The sequence below is a fragment of the Rhinopithecus roxellana genome, chromosome 13 (genome assembly GCF_007565055.1).
Source record: "Rhinopithecus roxellana isolate Shanxi Qingling chromosome 13, ASM756505v1, whole genome shotgun sequence".
In the NCBI taxonomy this organism is placed as follows: domain Eukaryota; kingdom Metazoa; phylum Chordata; class Mammalia; order Primates; family Cercopithecidae; genus Rhinopithecus; species Rhinopithecus roxellana.
The window spans coordinates 100,201,789-100,219,304 of NC_044561.1; the positions used below are offsets into that span (position 1 = coordinate 100,201,789).

Here is a 17,516-nt window from a genome sequence, read left to right on the forward strand (position 1 = left end):
CCCGGGCTGGAGTGCAGTGGCACGAGCCCGGCTCACTGCAAGCTCCGCCTCCTGGGTTCAGGCTATTCTCCTGCCTCAGCCTCCCGAGTAGCTGGGACTACAGGCGCCTGGCACCACACCCGGCTAATTTTTTGCATTTTTAGTAGAGACAGGGTTTCACCGTGTTAACCAGGATGGTCTTGATCTCCTGACCTCGCATTCCGCCCGCCTCGGCCTCCCAAAGTGCTGGGATTACAGGTGTGAGCCACCACGCCCGGCCCTGGCCAGCAGTTTTAAAAATGAGATTCAGTTGTACGTACTAAGCTGGAAAGATCTCCGAGGTATAATGTTAAGTGAAAAAAAACATGTTGCAGAGCAGTGACATATTTTATTGTTTTGTTTATGTAAAAACAAATACTTCCCCAACAAAAAAAACACCCAAACTATGTGTTACCGAGAGTTGCATACCAAATTGTTCGTGTCAGTTTTCTATGAGATGAATCAGAATGGTATATGAGGATTCACTTTGTGAAACATTCAAAACACAAATTGTATAGGATATAAGAAGAATATATAGTATTTTAATTGTTTAATTTCAAGATAAAGCATCAATCTTGGAGAAAAACTGGGTAAAAATAAAATTTCCAATTTTTTCCTTCATTTCCAGAGAAGCAGGATAATGAAATATAAACAAACAGGAAAACATACTGGCTGTTCATGCAGCAGTTGTTATAAAAACAGTGAGCAGTGAGTTAACTATTTACATATAAGATGGGAAGAACAGAGATGATTGTTTAGAATTCAAGTATGTTGTACCCATGACTGGCTTTATTGTCAGGAAAACAGTGGGGTTCAGCAGAAAGAAAAAGTTCAGAGTCAGGGTACCTGGTCATTTAGGTTCTGATGATGTTTATCTTTACTTAGCTTTGTGATCTTCGGCAAACTACATCTGTTTAGCTCTTGGTTTCTTCTTGTCTGTCAGTCATCTATCATGTCTAAATTCTGAGTCTGAATCCAATGAAAATCAGAAATAAGTTATAATATGAAAGCAGCATCTTTAATGTAAGCTGCGTTATTGGATCTGCTGAGTCTATGCGTCTTCTAAAGGTGAAACTTATAAAGTCATTGGTGACCATAGACTGTCTACCCAGGATGTGCCAGCCATGCTCAGGTAGACCTAGGGGATAGAGGGCAGTGTCATTGCTGGGTATGGTATATGTTTGAAAAAATTTTTTTCTTTCTTTTTCTTTCTATAGATAGAGTCTCACTCTCGCCCAGGCTTGAGTGCGGTGGCGCAATCACTGCAGCCTGGAACTCCTGGGCTCGAGTGATTCCCCCGCCTCAGCCTCCTAAGTAGTTGGGACTTCGGACGCATACCACCATGCCTGGCTAATTTTTTTATTTTTATTTTTTGTAAAGATGAGGTCTTGTTGCTAAGGCTGGTGTTGAATGCCTGGCCTCCCAGAGTGTTGGGATTACAGACGTGAGCCACCGTGCCCAATCTTTGAATATTTATATTAAAAGAAAAAAGATGGCCGGGCGTGGTGGCTCACGCCTGTAATCCCAGCATTTTGGGAGGCCGAGGCGGGTGGATCACCTGAGGTCAGGAGTTCAAGACCAGCCTGACCAACGTGGAGAAACCCGTCTCTACTAAAAATAATCAACCAGCTATGGTTGCGCATGCCTGTAATCCCAGCTACTCAGGAGCCTGAGGCAGGAGAAACGCTTGATCCCCGGAGGCAGAGGTTGCAGTGAGCCAAGATCACCCCGTTGCACTCCAGCCTGGGCAACAAGAGTGAAACTTCGTCTTAAAAAAAAAAAAAGAAGAAGAAAAAAGGACTGGTTGGATACACAACAAACTCATAGTGATGACCTCTAGGGGGTGAGGATCAATGATGACTTTAGGTTTTTAGGTAATATTCCCTTTTCTCCCTCAAAATAGACAGTAAATATTTCAACATACGTAATTTTTAAAAGCTGTAATGTGGAAAAATGCAAATACGCCAAAATGTTAACAGTGGTTAATTCCGGCTACTGGGAGTCATTGTGGGTTTTTAAATACTTACTAGGTTTTCTTTTTTTTAATTAAAAGGTAAATAATTAAGTGACACATTTCATGGTTCAGTGATGAATAAAAGACTATCTTCTGGTTAATAATTAAATTTGGGAAGCAAGAAAATATACAAAGGAAAGAAAGAATTTAGTTTCACCATTTGATAATAAAATAAGAAACACTAATTAGGACAATTTATTTCTGAGAAGACGATCTTTCTGCATTTTTATATGCTTGCACTTTATTTGGATAACATAGTTGTGGAAAGGAAACTGTTTTCAGTATTGTCTTGGCTTTGTACAGCAGTAGTTGGGGAGCTGGTTTTTTTTTTTTGGTCACCTGACCTTTTCATGCTTTTGTCACTTGCTGGTTGTAACTTTGAAAACCAAAGAGCTCTGGGTAACCTTGGCAGCAAAGCAGCCTATTGTATGATGGGTTGGGAAGTGGGCCAGAGGACCAACTTGATGAACTATTTCTAGTGCAGAGAATGATTGCGAGATCAGCCTTCTACTAAACATGAAAAAGTGGGGAGAGGCAGGCAATCTTCATTGCACAGAAAAAGTTTTTATTACTTTAATCTTGATCGTCTTTCTGTTTCAGCCTTGCTGCTTCTGAGACTTTCTTTCCTCTCACCCCCATATTTTTATTATGAAAATGTTCAAACCATATATAAAATGTGAGAGAAGGCCAGGCGCGGCGCCTCACACTTGTAATCCCAGCACTTTGGGAGGCCAAGGCGGGCAAATCGCTTGAGGTCAGGAGTTTGAGACCAGCCTGGCCAACATGGTGAAACCCTGTCTTTACTAAAAATGCAAAAATTAGCTGGGCATGGTGGCACGCGCCTGTAATCCCAGCTACAGGGAGACTGAGGCAGGAAAATCACTTGAACCCGGGAGGTAGAGGTTGCAGTGAGCCAAGATTGTGCCACCGCACTCCAACCTGGGCAACAGAATGAGACTGTCTTCAAAAAAAAAAAAAAAAGTGAGAGAATAGTACAATGAATATTTGCTGTACCCACCAGATAAATTCAACAATTTTTAACATTTTGCCATATGTGGTTTGTCTTTTTTCTTTTCCTCAATCTGTCTTCTTTTATGTTAAACCTTTTTGAAGTAAGTTGCAGACATCATGACATTTCACTTCTTTTTTTTTTTTTTTTTGAGACGGAGTCTCGCTCTGTTGCCCAGGCTGGAGTACAGTGGCCAGATCTCCGCTCACTGCAAGCTCTGCCTCCCAGGTTTACGCCATTCTCCTGCCTCAGCCTCCCGAGTAGCTGGGACTACAGGCGCCCACCACCTCGCCTGGCTAGTTTTTTTTTTCGTATTTTTAGTAGAGACGGGGTTTCACTGTGTTAGCCAGAATGGTCTCGATCTCCTGACCCCATGATCCGCCCGTCTCGGCCTCCCAAAGTGCTGGGATTACAGGCTTGAGCCACCGTGCCCGGCCAACATTTCACTTCTAAATATTTCCTTATGCATCTAAGATAAAGGACATCCATAACCATGATAACGTTGCCATACCTAAGTAAATTAACAGTAGATCCCTAATGGCATCAAATACACAGTCCATATTCAAGTTTTCTTAGATATCTCACAGATGTTTCCCTGTTTTTGTTTCTGTTTTTCTTTTTTGAGATGGAGTCTTGCTCTGTTGCCTAGGCTGGAGTGCAGTGGCGTGATCTCGGCTCACTGCAGCCTCTGCCTTCTGGGTTCCAGTGATTCTCCTGCCTCAGCCTCCTGGGTAGCTGGGATTATAGGCACACGCCACCACGCCTGGCTAATTTTTGTATTTTTGGTAGAGACGGGGTTTTACCATGTTGGCCAGGCAGGTTACAAACTCCTGACCTCAGGTGATTCTCCCGCCTTGGCCTCCCAAAGTGTTGGGAATACAGGCGTGAGCCACCATGCCTGGCCTGTTTTTCTTTTCTAAAAAGAAATTAAAGTTCATAGATTGCATTTTGTTGTTGTTCTTTAATCCCTTTTACACTATAAGAATTTTCCCTCTCTGTTGTTTTTGTTTTATGTAACACTGACTTTTTAAAAACTATTTCTCTTTTTTTTTGGTAGAGACAGAGTCTTGCTATGTTGCCCATGTTGGTCTCAAACTCCTGACCTCAATTGATCCTTCCACCTCAGCCTCCCAAAGTGTTGGAATTACAGGCATGAGCCACAATGCCCAGCTGACTTTTTTTAACTTCTAAAAAAATTTTAAAAATTGGCCAGGTGCAGTGACTCACGCCTGTAACCCAGCACTTTGGGAGATCAAAGTGGCAGATTGCTTGAGCCCAGGAGTTCAAGACCAGCCTGGGCAACATGGCGAGACCCCGTCTCTACAAAAAAATAGAAAAATTAGCTGGGTGTGGTGGTGTGCGCCTGTAATCCCAGCTACTCAAGAGGCTGAAGTGGGAGAATCATGTGAGCCCAGGAAATTGAGGCTGCAGTAAGTCGTGATCAAGCGACTACACTCCAGCCTGAGCAAGAGAGTGATACCCCATCTCAAAGACCATTTTTTAACAACTGTGTTAAAATACACATACCGAGGCCAGGTGCAGTGGCTCACACCTGTAATCCCAGCACTTTGGGAGGCCAGGAGGGCAGATCACCTGAGGTCAGGAGTTTGAGACCAGCCTGGCCAACGTGGTGAAACTTCGTGTCTACTAAAAATATAAAGAAATTAGCTGGGTTGGGTGGCAGGCTCCTGTAATCCCAGCTGCTTGGGAGGCTATGGCAGGAGAATCACTGGAGCCCAGGAGGCAGAGTTTGCAGTGAGCTGAGACTGCACCATTGCACTCCAGCATAGACAACAAAAACGAAACTCTGTCTCAAAAAAAAAAAGAAAAAACCAAGAAAAATACACATACCATAAAATTTACTGTTTTAGCTATTTTTAAGTGTACAATTCTGTGGCACTAAGGACATTCACATTGTTAAACTAAAATCACCACCATCCATCCACACAACCTTTCATCTTGCAAAACTGAAACTATACCTATTAAACAGTAGCTCCCCATTCCCTCTCCCATCCAGCGCCTGGCAACCACCATTCTACCTCCCTTCTGTCTCTGTGAAATTGACTATTCTGGGTACCTCATAAAAAAGTAGAGTCATACAGAATTTGTACTTTTATGGCTGGATTTCACTTAGCGTAATGTTCTCAAGGTTCATCCATATTGTAGCATGTGTCAGAATTTACTTTTTAAGGCTAAGTAATATTCCATTGTGTGTATATATCATATTTTGTTTATCACTTTGGGTTGCTTCCATCTTTTGGCTGTTGCAAATAGTGCTTCTATGAAGATGGGTATACAAGTATCTCTTTCAGTCCCTGCTTTCAATTCTTTGGAATTTATACCCGGAACTGGAATTTCTAGATCATGTGGTAATTCTATTTTTAATTTTTTAAGAAACTGCTATACTGTTTTCCATAGTGGTTGCACCATTTTACATTCCCACCAATGGTGCATAAAGGTTCTAATTTCTCCAAATCCTTGATGGCACTTGTTATTTTCTAGTTTTTTGATAGTAGCCTTGCTAATGGATATGAAGTAATATTTCATTATGGTTATGATTTGCATTTCTCTAATTATTAATGGTGTTGAGTTTCTTTTCATGTGCTTGGCCATTTCCATATCCTCTTCGGAGAAATGTCCTTTGCCCTTTTTTTGTTTGTTTGTTTTGAGACAGGGTCTTGCTCTGTTGCCCAGGCCAGAGTGCAGTGGTGTGAACACAGCTCACACTGCAGCCTCAACCTCTTGGGCTCAAATGATCCTCTCACCCTAGCCTTGTGAGTAGTTGGGACTGCAGGCACGTGCTACCACATCCAGCTAATTTTTTTTTTTTTTTTTTTTTTTACTTTTTGTAGAGACAGATTCTCCCTATGTTGCCCAGGCTGGTCTCAAACTCATGGGCTCAAGTGGTCCTCCACCTTGGCCTCTCAAAGTGCTGGGATTACAGGCATGAACCACCTGCCTGGCTTCATTGCCCATTTTCGAATTGGATTTTTTGGTGGTGGTGGTTGAGTTATATAGATGGGTTGTCTTTTTTTTTTTTTTTTTTTTTTTGAGAAGGAGTCTCGCTCTGTCACCCAGGCTGGAGTGCAGTGGCCAGATCTCAGCTCACTGCAAACTCCGCCTCCCGGGTTTACGCCATTCTCCTGCCTCAGCCTCCCGAGTAGCTGGGACTACAGGCGCCCGCCACCTCGCCCGGCTAGTTTTTTGTATTTTTTTAGTAGAGACGGGGTTTCACCGTGTTAGCCAGGATGGTCTCGATCTCCTGACCTCGTGATCCGCCCGCCTCGGCCTCCCAAAGTGCTGGGATTACAGGCTTGAGCCACCGCGCCCGGCCGGGTTGTCTTTTTACTCTGTTGGTTGTATCATTTGATGCACAGAAGTTCTAAATTTTAAATGTCTAGTTTATATATTTTTTAATTTGTTGCCTGGGCTTTTGGTGTCATTTTCAAGAATTCATTGCCAAATCCAATGTCACAAAGATTTTCCTTTGTGTTTTCTTATAAAAGTTTTATAGTTTTAGGTCTATGTTTAGGTCTTTGATACATTTTGAGTTAATTTCTTTATACGGTGTATGGTAAGGTCCAACTTCATTCTTTAGATATCTAGTTTTCCCAGCACCATTTGTTTGAAAGACTTCTTATTGAGTGGTCTTGGCATCCTTGTCAAAAATCTTTTGACCAGGTATGTGAGGGTTTGTTTCTGGTCTCTTTATTCTGTTTCATTGGTCTGTATGTCTGTCTTATGCCAGTATCCCACTGTTGATGACCGTAGCTTTGTAATAAGTTTTAAAATCGGGAGTGTGAGTTCTATAGCTTTGATCTTTATCAAGATTGTTTTGGATATTCAGAGTTTCTTAAGATTCCATATAAATTTTAGAATGGATTTTTCTACTTCTGTAAAAAACATCATTGGGATTTGAGAAGGGATTACACTGAATTTGTAAATTGCTTTGGGTAACTTTGACAGCTTAACGATATTGTCTACCAATGCATGAACAGAGGGTATCTTTTCATTTATTGCTGTCTTCTGTGATTTCTTTCAGAAATATATGAATGATCCAGTTTCTCTGAATTCTCACTGTTTGGAAGTCACTATTTTTCATTTTATCCATTCTAATAGATGTATAGTAATATCTCATGGTTTTAATTTGCATTTCCATAGTGGATAATGATGTTGAACATGTTGTCATGGGGCTTCTCTGCCATTTCTATATCCTCTTTGACAAATTGTTTCTTCATACCTTTTGCCCATTTTCTAATTGGATTTTTTTTTACCATTGAGTTTTGAGAGTTCTTTATGTATTCCACATATGGTTCTTTTTCAGATATGTGGTTTGCAGATATTTTCTCCCAGTCAGTAGCTTGTCTTTTCCTTCTCTCAACAGAGTCTTTCATAGAGCAAAACTTTAAAATTGTAATGAAGTCCACATTATCATTTTTTTGCTATGGATCACACTTTTTGGTGTCAGGTGTGAAGAACTGTTCACCAAATCCTAGATCTAGAATATTTTCTTCTGTTTTCTTCCAAAGATTTTATAATTTTACATTTAGATCTATGATGCTTTAGTTTTTGTATAATGTATAAGGTTGAGGTTTATGTTTTTGCCTATGGATATCCAGTTGCTCTATCTAGCTCTACTTATTGAAAAGACTATCCATCCAACATTGAATTGTTTTTGTGCCTTTGTTAAAAAATAGTTAGTTGTACTTGTGTGGGTCTGTTTCTGGTTACTCTGTCTATTGCATTGACCTATGTGTGTGTCCCTTAACCAGTACCACTCAGTCTTGATTACTTTGCTATGCAGTAAGTCTTGACATTGGGTAGAGTGATTCCTCCCACTTTTTCTTTTTCAGAAAAATTTTAAGCTATTCTAGTTCCTTTGCTTTTCCTTATAAGTTTTATTTGTTTATTTTATTTTTAAGAGTGAGGTCTCACTATATTGCCCAGACTGGCCTCCAACTCCTGGACTCAAGTGATCCTCCCATCTTAGCCTCCTAATAGCTGTGACTAAGACGTGTATCACTGTTCCTGGCCTATGTAAATTTTAGAATAATCTCTTCTACATCTATAAAAAAAATTGGATTTTCGTATGTGTTAAACTTACCACATTGGGGAGAATTGATAACAGTACTATGTTGAGGTTCCTAATCCATGAACATGGTATGTCTTTCTGTTTATTTAATTCTTCTTTAATTTCTTTAATCAGTGTTTTGTTGTTTTTAGCATGTAAGTTCTATGCATGTTTTATTAGGTTTATAACTAGGTATTTAATTTTTAAGAGATTATAAATGGTATTATATTTTAAATTTTGGTTTCCTATAAAGTTACAATTGTCCCATCACGTTGGAAGGCAAAGGTGGGAGGATCACTTGAAGCTGGGAATTCAGGACCAGCTTAGGGAGGCAACAAAGTGAGACCCTGTCTCTCCAAATATTTTTTTTTCAAAATTAGCTTGTGTGGGTGACATGTGTCTGTAGTTCCAGCTACTTGGGAGGCTGAAGTAGGAGGATCGTTTGAGCCCATGAGTCCAGGAGTTAGAAACTGCAGTGAGCTATGATCACACTGCTGCACTCCAAGCTGAAATCAGAGCAAGACCCTGTCTCTAAAAAAAAAAAATTACAATTGATTTTTATATGTTGATCTTGTATCTTGAAACCTTGTTGAAGTCACTTATTAGTTCTGGGAATTTTGGTAGAATCCTTAAGATTTCCTACAGAGATCATCATGTCATCTACAAATAGGACATATCTGCAAATAGGAACAGTTTTCTTTCTTTCTTTTCAATCTGTGTGTCTTTTACTTCCTTTTATTGCCTCATTCTGTTGGCTAGAACTTCCAGTATTATGTTAAATAGGAATAATGAGAGTAGACATGCTCATCTTCTTCCTGACCTTAGAGGAAAAACATTCAGACTTTGACCATTATGTGTAATTACAAACTTTGCTTGGTGGGTTTTTTAGATGATCTTTATCAAGTTGAGGAAACTATTTCTAGTTTTCTGAGTGGCTTTTTTTCCTGTTTTTTTAAATTGATGCATAATAGATACACACATTTTCAGGGTACATTCATATAATTTATAAAGATCAAATTAATGTAGTTGGGATATCCATCAATTCTGAGTGTTTTTATTATGAATGGGTGTTGACTTTTATTAAATGATTTTTCTGCATCAGTTTTTTGGTTTTGTGATTTTTCTTCTTTAGCCTGTTAATATGAGGGGTTACATTTATGGATTCATGAATAATGAACCAGCCTCAGGTATCCCTGTGATAAATTCTACTTGGTCCTAGTGTGTAGTTGTTTTACATGTTGCTGAATTTTACTTACTATATTTTGTTAAGCGTGTTTACATTTAATTTTTTAAAAAATTTGCCAGGTGTGGTAGTGCACGCCTGTAATCCCAGCTACTCAGGAGGGCTGAGGAGGGAGGATCGCTTGAGCCCAGGAGTTCGAGTCCAGCCTAGGCAACATTAATGAGACCCCCATCTCTTAAAAAAAAAAAAAAAAAAAAGGACAGAATGTTAAATCTATATTCATGATGGATTTTGGTTTGTAGGTTTCCTTCTTTTTGATACTTTTTGTTTTTGACTGATGATTAAAAGGAAACTACTCAGACAGCGTCCTCTCCCTCTTACTCTCCCAGAGGAAGAAAACAGTTATCAATGGCGAATGGCAGTTGCAGCAAAGCAACATAAAAAACCAGATTTATGCTCAGGAGAGACCACTGTGCCTCTTTCTATGGTTTCTAGTGCTCTATTCATTCAGAGAGACCTCTCTAATAATGAGTTATAGAAATGATCCCTGAAAGTACAGTCTTTGGTACTGTGTTTGTCTCATTTTGATATCACATGGAAGACTATGAAACTGTTCATGGAAGATAGTGATGAAGACCACTAAGTCATGGAGTGAATGAGTTGGGGCATAGAAACATCAAAAAGAATCCAGCAGGGCAGCCAGGTGTGGTGGCACATTCCTGTAATCCCAGCTCTTTGAGAGGCTGAGGCGGGTGGATCACTTGAGGTCGAATTTGAGACCAGCCTGGCCAACGTGGTGAAACCTTCTTACTAAAAAGTACAAAATTATAGCCAGGCATGGTGGTGCACATCCATAATCTCAGCTACTTGGGAGGCTGAGGCATGAGAGTCGCTTGAACCCAGAAGGCGGAGGTTACAATGAGCCACGATTGCACCACTGCACTTTAGCCTGGACAACAGAGTGAGACTCCGTTTCAAAGAAAAAGAAAAAAAGAATCCAGTGGGGCAAAAGAATTCAGGAATTAGTGAAGAGAAATACTGTAGTTTGGCTGTAAATACTGTTTTGAGGTGAATGTAAGGCAGTGTACTGGAGGAGATTCAGTGAGCGATGGGGATGACGCCTAGCTTCATGGGTGGAAGAGTTAGTGTAGTTGGTTTGTAGAGGCTCTTAGTTAATAATGATGTGGTAGGACTGGGATTATATTGACTGTAGAGAAAATATATAAGAGTGCTAGGAAGCCAGCGTAATGGCAGGCATGAGGTGGGCGGATCACCTGAGGTCAGAAGTTCGAGACCAGCCAGGCCAACATGGCAAAACCCTATCTCTACTAAAATACAAAAATTAGCCAGGTGTGGTGGCGCACACCTGTAATTCCAGCCACTCGGGAGGCTGAGGCAGGAGAATCACTTGAACCTGGGAGGCAGAGGTTGCAGTGAGCCAAGATCACTGCACTCCAGCCTGGGCCACAGAGCCTGACTCCATCTCAAAAAATAAAATAAAATAATAAAAGAGTATTAGGGAATGAATAGTAGAGGCAGATCCTGGACCTGGAGATAATGAGACCAGGTGGAAGGATCAGACTTGAGCAGGAAATCGGGTGCCTCTTTCTGGAGCTTCTGGGAAGAAGAGGGATGGGTATGGAGAGAACGGGGTCCTTAGAAGTAATGTGAATGTCTGAGAGTGCCTCACATTTTGCTTGAGCAAAGGGCTATCCCTAGGGCTGAAGGAATAATAGGTCTGCACAGAAATGGAAGCAAGTATTCTCTGCTGACACTCCCCATATGGGTAGCCGTGAGGATGAATTAGAGCTTTGTTTAGGTCCTCAGGCCAATTTGGGGGTTTAGTTTGCATTTGTTTTTGAGACAGACTGGTGAGGACTACAAGTGGGGTGATCAGTGTGGAAACTCTTCTTTGAAAAGTCTTCAAAAATGAAAAGTCATTGGAAATTCTTGGAGTCAGCTGCTGAGTCTTAATGCTTTCCACCATTGACCACAAGAGAGGGACTTTGGCCTCATCCTCTGTTGAGGAGTTTGTAATCAGCAGGTCAGACTTAGTCTTCAGACCAATTCTGCACAATCTCTTCCAGAAAATAGAAAGGAACCTTCCCAATGCATTTTATGGTTCTGATACCAGAACAAGACAAGAATCAATTTCCATCCCTAGCAAAGTCATTCCTCTTCCTCATGCCTCCATTGTGGGACACAGGATGCTGCTCTTCTCGTGGGGCTGTCCTGGCACTCAGGGGACCATTTTCTGTTCTTGTTGCAGCTGCAGCCGACTTCGGCAGGTTCAGAGCATCCTGACCCAGAGCAGCAAGTCTCGGCCGGATGGGATCCTGTGCATCCTAGGTCAGTGCTTTTAACAAGGTGGGACTCAAGGCTGGGGCACCTTGGCTTTTTTTGTTCACAGGAAGGTATTAGTAATAGGACCAATGTGAAATAAGCTTTGAGTTAGTGTCCTCCTAGTTCTTGTTCCCCTGAAATTTGTTGCTGTTTTAATGAGGTTAGAGGAGCTATCACTGAGATAGGAAGCCCATTTTTGGAGCTACTTCTTCCTTAAGCCTTTCCTTTAGACTCACATGTATAGCTACCTCCTGCCATGACACGTCCATTTTGCCCGGAGCCATACTCTGAGACTTCACAGACATCAGGAACTAGGTAATAAATATATACCTGAAGCATTGAGAGATGGTATTGAAGACAATATTGTTTAATTTCCTTTTTATTTGTCTCTAATTCAGCCCCTCTAGACTGTCAGCTTCATGAGGGTCATTTGCAGGCATGTTCACCACCATACCCCACCATCCAGTACAGTGCTAGACCTTGAGCCTCATAATTGTAAAGGGGTGGGTGTTTGTGGTTCCGCTCACTTGTCCTCTTCTTCATATTATTGGGTTCTTTTCAAGCCACCTTAATCTGCCTTTGTTTGATCACACATGTTTTGGTAAAGATCTTTTCGAAAGGTGAAGATTTTTCTGATCCCTATTCTTAAGCCAACTGAAAGTATTCCAAGATGAATCCTTTTCAGAAATTAACAGCCTCAGTAATCTGTGCTGTTTGATTATTTCAATTACAAGATGCTGGAATTCAAGTAAGGGTACTTGATGCTGAGACTTGTTTCTTTCACAGAATTGCTTAGCTTGGTTTCTGGCACAAAACTGGTCTGAGCTGCGTCCTTCCGCTTGATCATCAGGGTTTTGCTGAGGAGGGGCAAATTATTGGCTTCTTTGCTCCCCATAGTACAGTACAGCTGATCAGAGCCTCCTTTGCCTTGCAGGAATCGATAGCAGGTACAATGAAGGCTGCAGAGAGCTGGCAAATTATCTTCTATTTGGTTTGTACAATCAGAATACCAGTGATTTTGAGAAAACGGGATTTTCTGAAGAAGTGCTAGATGGTAAGTATATATTGGTAAACTCTGTGTGATAGAAGAGTAAGAGGTTTATTTATTTGGATCCTTATTTTATGGTCTGCTTACAGAAAAAAATTTTAAATAGTCCAAAGCCCCAGTAATGCTTTTTAAAGAATGAAAAAGCACAGCATTTTTTCTTTGTTGATATATTTAGTAGCAACAAGTAGTTTTCAGAATATATTTACTAATTCAGCTTTAGAGAAACAAACATCAGTGTTTAGCTTTATCTCTTTTTGGCAAAGTACTGGTTTCCCCCTTTATTGCCCATTGCCTCTACATGCTAACGGTTCAGATTATATGGTGTTGTCCTGTGAAAGCACCTTCAATCATGAGGTAAGGATGGGCCTGCAGGCAGCTCCTACAAGGAAGACTTCTTGTGGCTTATCATCCGAGGAACAAAGGCTCTTTGTCCTGCTGTCTTTGGGAATTATTTTCTCTGTGACTTTAATTCATGAAGATGGCAGTGACTACAATGCTGGATTTCTGTTGATATTCCCCTTTCCTTAGCACTGAGACACTCTGCCTGTGTTGATGCTGCTGGGGGCTATTGCCCAGGAGCTATCTCTGATATCACATATTTAGAATCATGTCTTGTATGCCAGATGGGTCAGGAGACACTGGGATAGACAAAATAAAAGTGGACAAGAGACATCTCTGTGAGGCAGCTGGGGGAGGCATGAAAACAAACATCTGATGTGAAAGATTATTGCTATGTGTCTAGTGCAGTAGTTCTCAACTGGAGGCAGTTTTGTCCTGCAGGGGACATTTGGCAATGTCTGAAGACATTTTTGGTTGTCAAAACTGGGTAGGGGATGCCACTGGCATCTAGTAGATAGAGGCCAGAGATGATGCTAAACATCTACAATGCACAGAACAGTCACCCAGAACAAGGAATTCACTGATCTAAACTGTCAGTAGTGCCAAGATTGAGAAATCCTGGTCTAGTATATATGAAAATTCTTCTCTGGTTAAGTCCTTAGTAGTGTTTATTCTTATAGACTGATTAAAGGTTTCCTTTTTATTAGGAAGTGCAAAAAGAGTAGACTGAAATTACTCCTTCCATTAAATTTTTTTCAATTCAAATTTGGTTTCCGATTTTGATTACAAAATATTTTTTTCCTTACGTTATACAACATCTGCTGTTTAGAAAAGAGTAATCTTGGCAGCGCATACCAGCCACACATTTCACCGCAGCCGAGATGGCTAAGGACATTATGTTACTGAAATTAAGGAAATAGTTTAAATTCTCAAAGATGTGCTTTTTTGCTTATTTTTGTTTTTATCTTCCTTTTTGAAACAGAGTCTTGCTCTGTTGCCCAGGCTGGAGTGCAGTGGTGTGATCTTGGCTCACTGCCACCTCCACCTCCTGGGTTCAAGAGATTCCTCTGCCTCAGCCTCCCAAGTAGCTGGGATTGTAGGCATGCGCCACCACGCTCAGCTAATTTTTGAATTTTTAGTAGAGACAGGGTTTCACCATGTTGTCCAGGCTGGTCTCCAACTTGACCTCAGGTAATCCCACCTCAGCCTCCCACAAAGTGCTGAGTTTATAGCTGTGAGCCACTATGCCTAGCCTGTTTTTATCTTTTTGCCTGGCACAGTGGGTGCTTAGGAAATTAGGATTTTCCTACAAATTAATAAATTTGTTTATACAAGTAGCTGGAAAGCAGAGATCACCAGATTTCTACATTTTGATCTCATATGAGAGGGGGAAAGGCCAACATGAATTTATTTCTAAAAGCAACTTTTATTTATTTATTTATTTTGAGACAGAGTCTTGCTCTATCACCCAGGCTGGAGTGCAGTGGCGTGATCCTGGCTTACTGCAACCTCTGCCTCCTGGTTGAGTCTCCTGCTTCAGCCTCCTGAGTAGCTGGGTTTACAGGCACCCACCACCATGCCTGGCTAATTTTTGTATTTTTAGTAGGAACGGGATCTCACCATGTTGGCCGGGCTGACCTTGAACTCCTGACCTCAGGTGATCCGCTTGCCTTGGCCTCAGAGTGTTGGGATGATAGGCATGAGCCACTGCACCAGCCTAAAAGCAACTTTTAAATAGTTTACATATTCATCCCATTCTCATACGCTTTCCTCTTTTACCTGACTGTAAACTCTCTTAAACTTTGGTTCATAGTGATAACACCAGAGTTCTAAGAGATTTGGGGAATGCTTACTTATGTTTAGTAACTACTGTGTTATGTCTCTTATTGGATTCTAATTCTTTGAGGCGTGTTATATTTTACTGTAGAGTATAATACACACCAGAAGCCCTCAGTCTCCAGGTGATATCCAACTCTCATTCCTCTGCAGGTGGTCTACAAATGACTCAGGGAAGGGCTCTTGGAGGGAGTGTGTGAGAAAGACCAATATGCTGAGAGATGAGAGGGGCCTCCATCCCCCACTTTGCTTCCCTTTGACTCTGGTGCTTACCTAAAGAGTAAATAATGATGAAGCTGCTACATCCTGTGTTCCCTGGAACACCCTGGGCCTTACCAGGCATGGGGCTTAGAGTGGCTTAAAAGGCCAGACCCATGGAGTTTTGTTTCAGGAGGCCACTCAGCTGTATGGTCAGATGTGGCCAGTATTTATTGGGCTTATAAGATGTTTTCATCAGGTGTGGTCTGTTACCCTGTTGGCATTGTCCTACACCTGCTGTGTCAGGTGTTCTCCGCCCCTATGCATGTGCCTTTCTCACCTCTGACAACATCTAGTTTCATCTTGCTAGGAGGCCTAATGGCTCTGATTTCTGAGGCGCCGTAGAATGGGGCCTCTGGTTTTCTTCTGGAAGTATGACTGCCTTTGTCCTCAGTGGTCAAACTGCTTTAGTATTCTACCCCATCCCATGGCTCTTCCGTTTACTTAGGTTTACTTGCATTCTTGGGTTTGCTTTATTTACTTGACCCACGAGCACTGATGACTATTCCTTAAATCTGTAAGCTGCTGATCTATTTATAGAAGCTCTTTCCACTGGCCTCTACTTCCTTCCTCCTAGTCTTTCCTGCGTACAAATTCACCACCGCACACAATAACTCTTCCTAAAGGGACAAGCAGTATCGTTGGGCCTGCAATTGCCTTAGAGCCAGATGAGCCAACAGCCAAGAGCCTTAGACACTGATATCTGAGGGAGAACTAGTCACTGGCCGTATTTGGTGCTGTTTCCCTGCCTCAGTGGCATTAGGCTATGGGGTTTCCATATGGTATTGACCTCTACAGTGAAGTACACAGCCATGTCTGGTGCTGTAGATGTGACTATGTGAACACTATGCCTCAGTAGATGGAGGCTGTTCTTTGACTTGTTCTGCAACTGCATTTCCAGACCCAGAGGGCCATGATGGTGGGAGTATTGCTTGGGGACTAGGAAATTCTTGCTGTCAACATTTGAAAGTTCTAAAGTCACTTTGAAGCTGTAAACCAAAAATAAAATTCTAAGCCCTCCTACTAATTGAATGGACCCCCTTGTTGGACAAGGGCATTCCAAAGTAAACTTGAAAAATGAGTTCAAGCCAGGATAGGGAGTGGAGGTTGGCAGTGCCTCATTGTGTTCTCTTCCTTTTGGAATTCAGGCATAAATGACTAACATTAACATTAAAACAGAGATCTTGGCCAGGTGCAGTGGCTCACGCCTGTAATCCTAACACTTCGAGAGGCCAAGGTGGCTGGATCACTTGAGCTCGGGAGTTCGAGACCAGCCCGGGCAACATGGCAAAACCCTGTCTCCACAAAAAAATACAAAAATTAGCCAGGCGTGGTGGTGCTCACCTGTAGCCCCAGCTTCTTGTGGGGCTGAGGCAGGAGGATTGCTTGAGCCTGGGAGACAGAGGTTGCAGTGAACCTATATCATGCCACTGCACTCCAGCCTGGGTGACAGAGTGAAACCCTGTCAAAAAAAAAAAGAAAGAAAAGATCTTAAGACTAATCAAATTGCTATTGTATAGCAGTAAGATACATCACGTAACAGATAACAGACCCTGAAACAAATGTAAGTATTTTATCCTAAAATATATTCCTTTGACATATTTTTAAATGGTGCTGTAAAGCTGTCTCTTGTCGGGGAAATCTACATTATGTAGAGAATCGTTTCCCTTTCCAGGTCTTTTCCTGATCCAGGGGAGATCAACTAAGAGTCTCGTCCCTTTTTAAGTCTGATAAACATTTACCTTCTATTGTTGCTGAAGCCTGCTACCTGGAGGCTTCACCTGCGTAATAAGAACCTTGGTCTCCACAATCCCTTATCTTAGCCCAGACATTCTGTTGATTCCAGGTCTGTATTTATTTTTATTTTTATTTTTATTTTTTGAGACAGAGTCTGGAGTATAGTGGCGCAATCTTAGCTCACTGCAACCTCCGCCTCCCAGATTCAAGTGACTCTCCTGCCTCAGCCTCCTGAGTAGCTGGGATTACAAGTGCCTGCCACCATGCCCGGCTAATTTTTGTTTTTTTTTTTTTTTTTTTTTTTTTTTTGGTGGAGATGGGGTTTCACCATGTTGGTCAGGCTGGTCTCAAACTCCTGACCTCGTGATCCACCTGCCTCAGCCTCCCAAAGTGGTAGGGTTACAGGCGTGAGCCACCACGCCCAGCCCTGATTCCAGGTCTTTAGATAATAAAACTTAACTCTTTCAACCAATTGCCAATTAAAAAATCTTTGAATCTACCTGTGACATGAAAGGACCCTTTCACTCCCAACCCTGACTTTCTGGACCAAACCAAATGTACACTTTACATGTGTTGATTGATGTCTGCTGGTAACTTCTGTTTCCCTAAAAAGTCTAAAATCAAGCTGTTATCCAACCACTTTGGGTGCATGTTCTCAGG

At 41.6% G+C, this 17,516-nt stretch overlaps 1 protein-coding gene and 1 non-coding gene across 3 annotated transcripts in view; one reads left to right on the forward strand and one right to left on the reverse strand.

The window, feature by feature from the left end:
- C13H20orf194 (chromosome 13 C20orf194 homolog) overlaps positions 1-17,516 on the forward strand; it is a 168,672-nt gene that overhangs the window by 14,551 nt on the left and 136,605 nt on the right. For both annotated transcript variants that reach the window (XM_010378967.2, XM_030914275.1), the window contains exons 2-3: positions 11,565-11,644; positions 12,573-12,692. In XM_010378967.2, coding sequence (XP_010377269.2) covers positions 11,565-11,644; positions 12,573-12,692 — 200 coding nt within the window. The remainder of the gene's footprint in view (positions 1-11,564; positions 11,645-12,572; positions 12,693-17,516) is intronic.
- LOC115893117 lies at positions 9,647-9,858 on the reverse strand. Its single transcript, XR_004053062.1, has one exon. It is a non-coding gene; the product is annotated as a small nucleolar RNA U3 (small nucleolar RNA).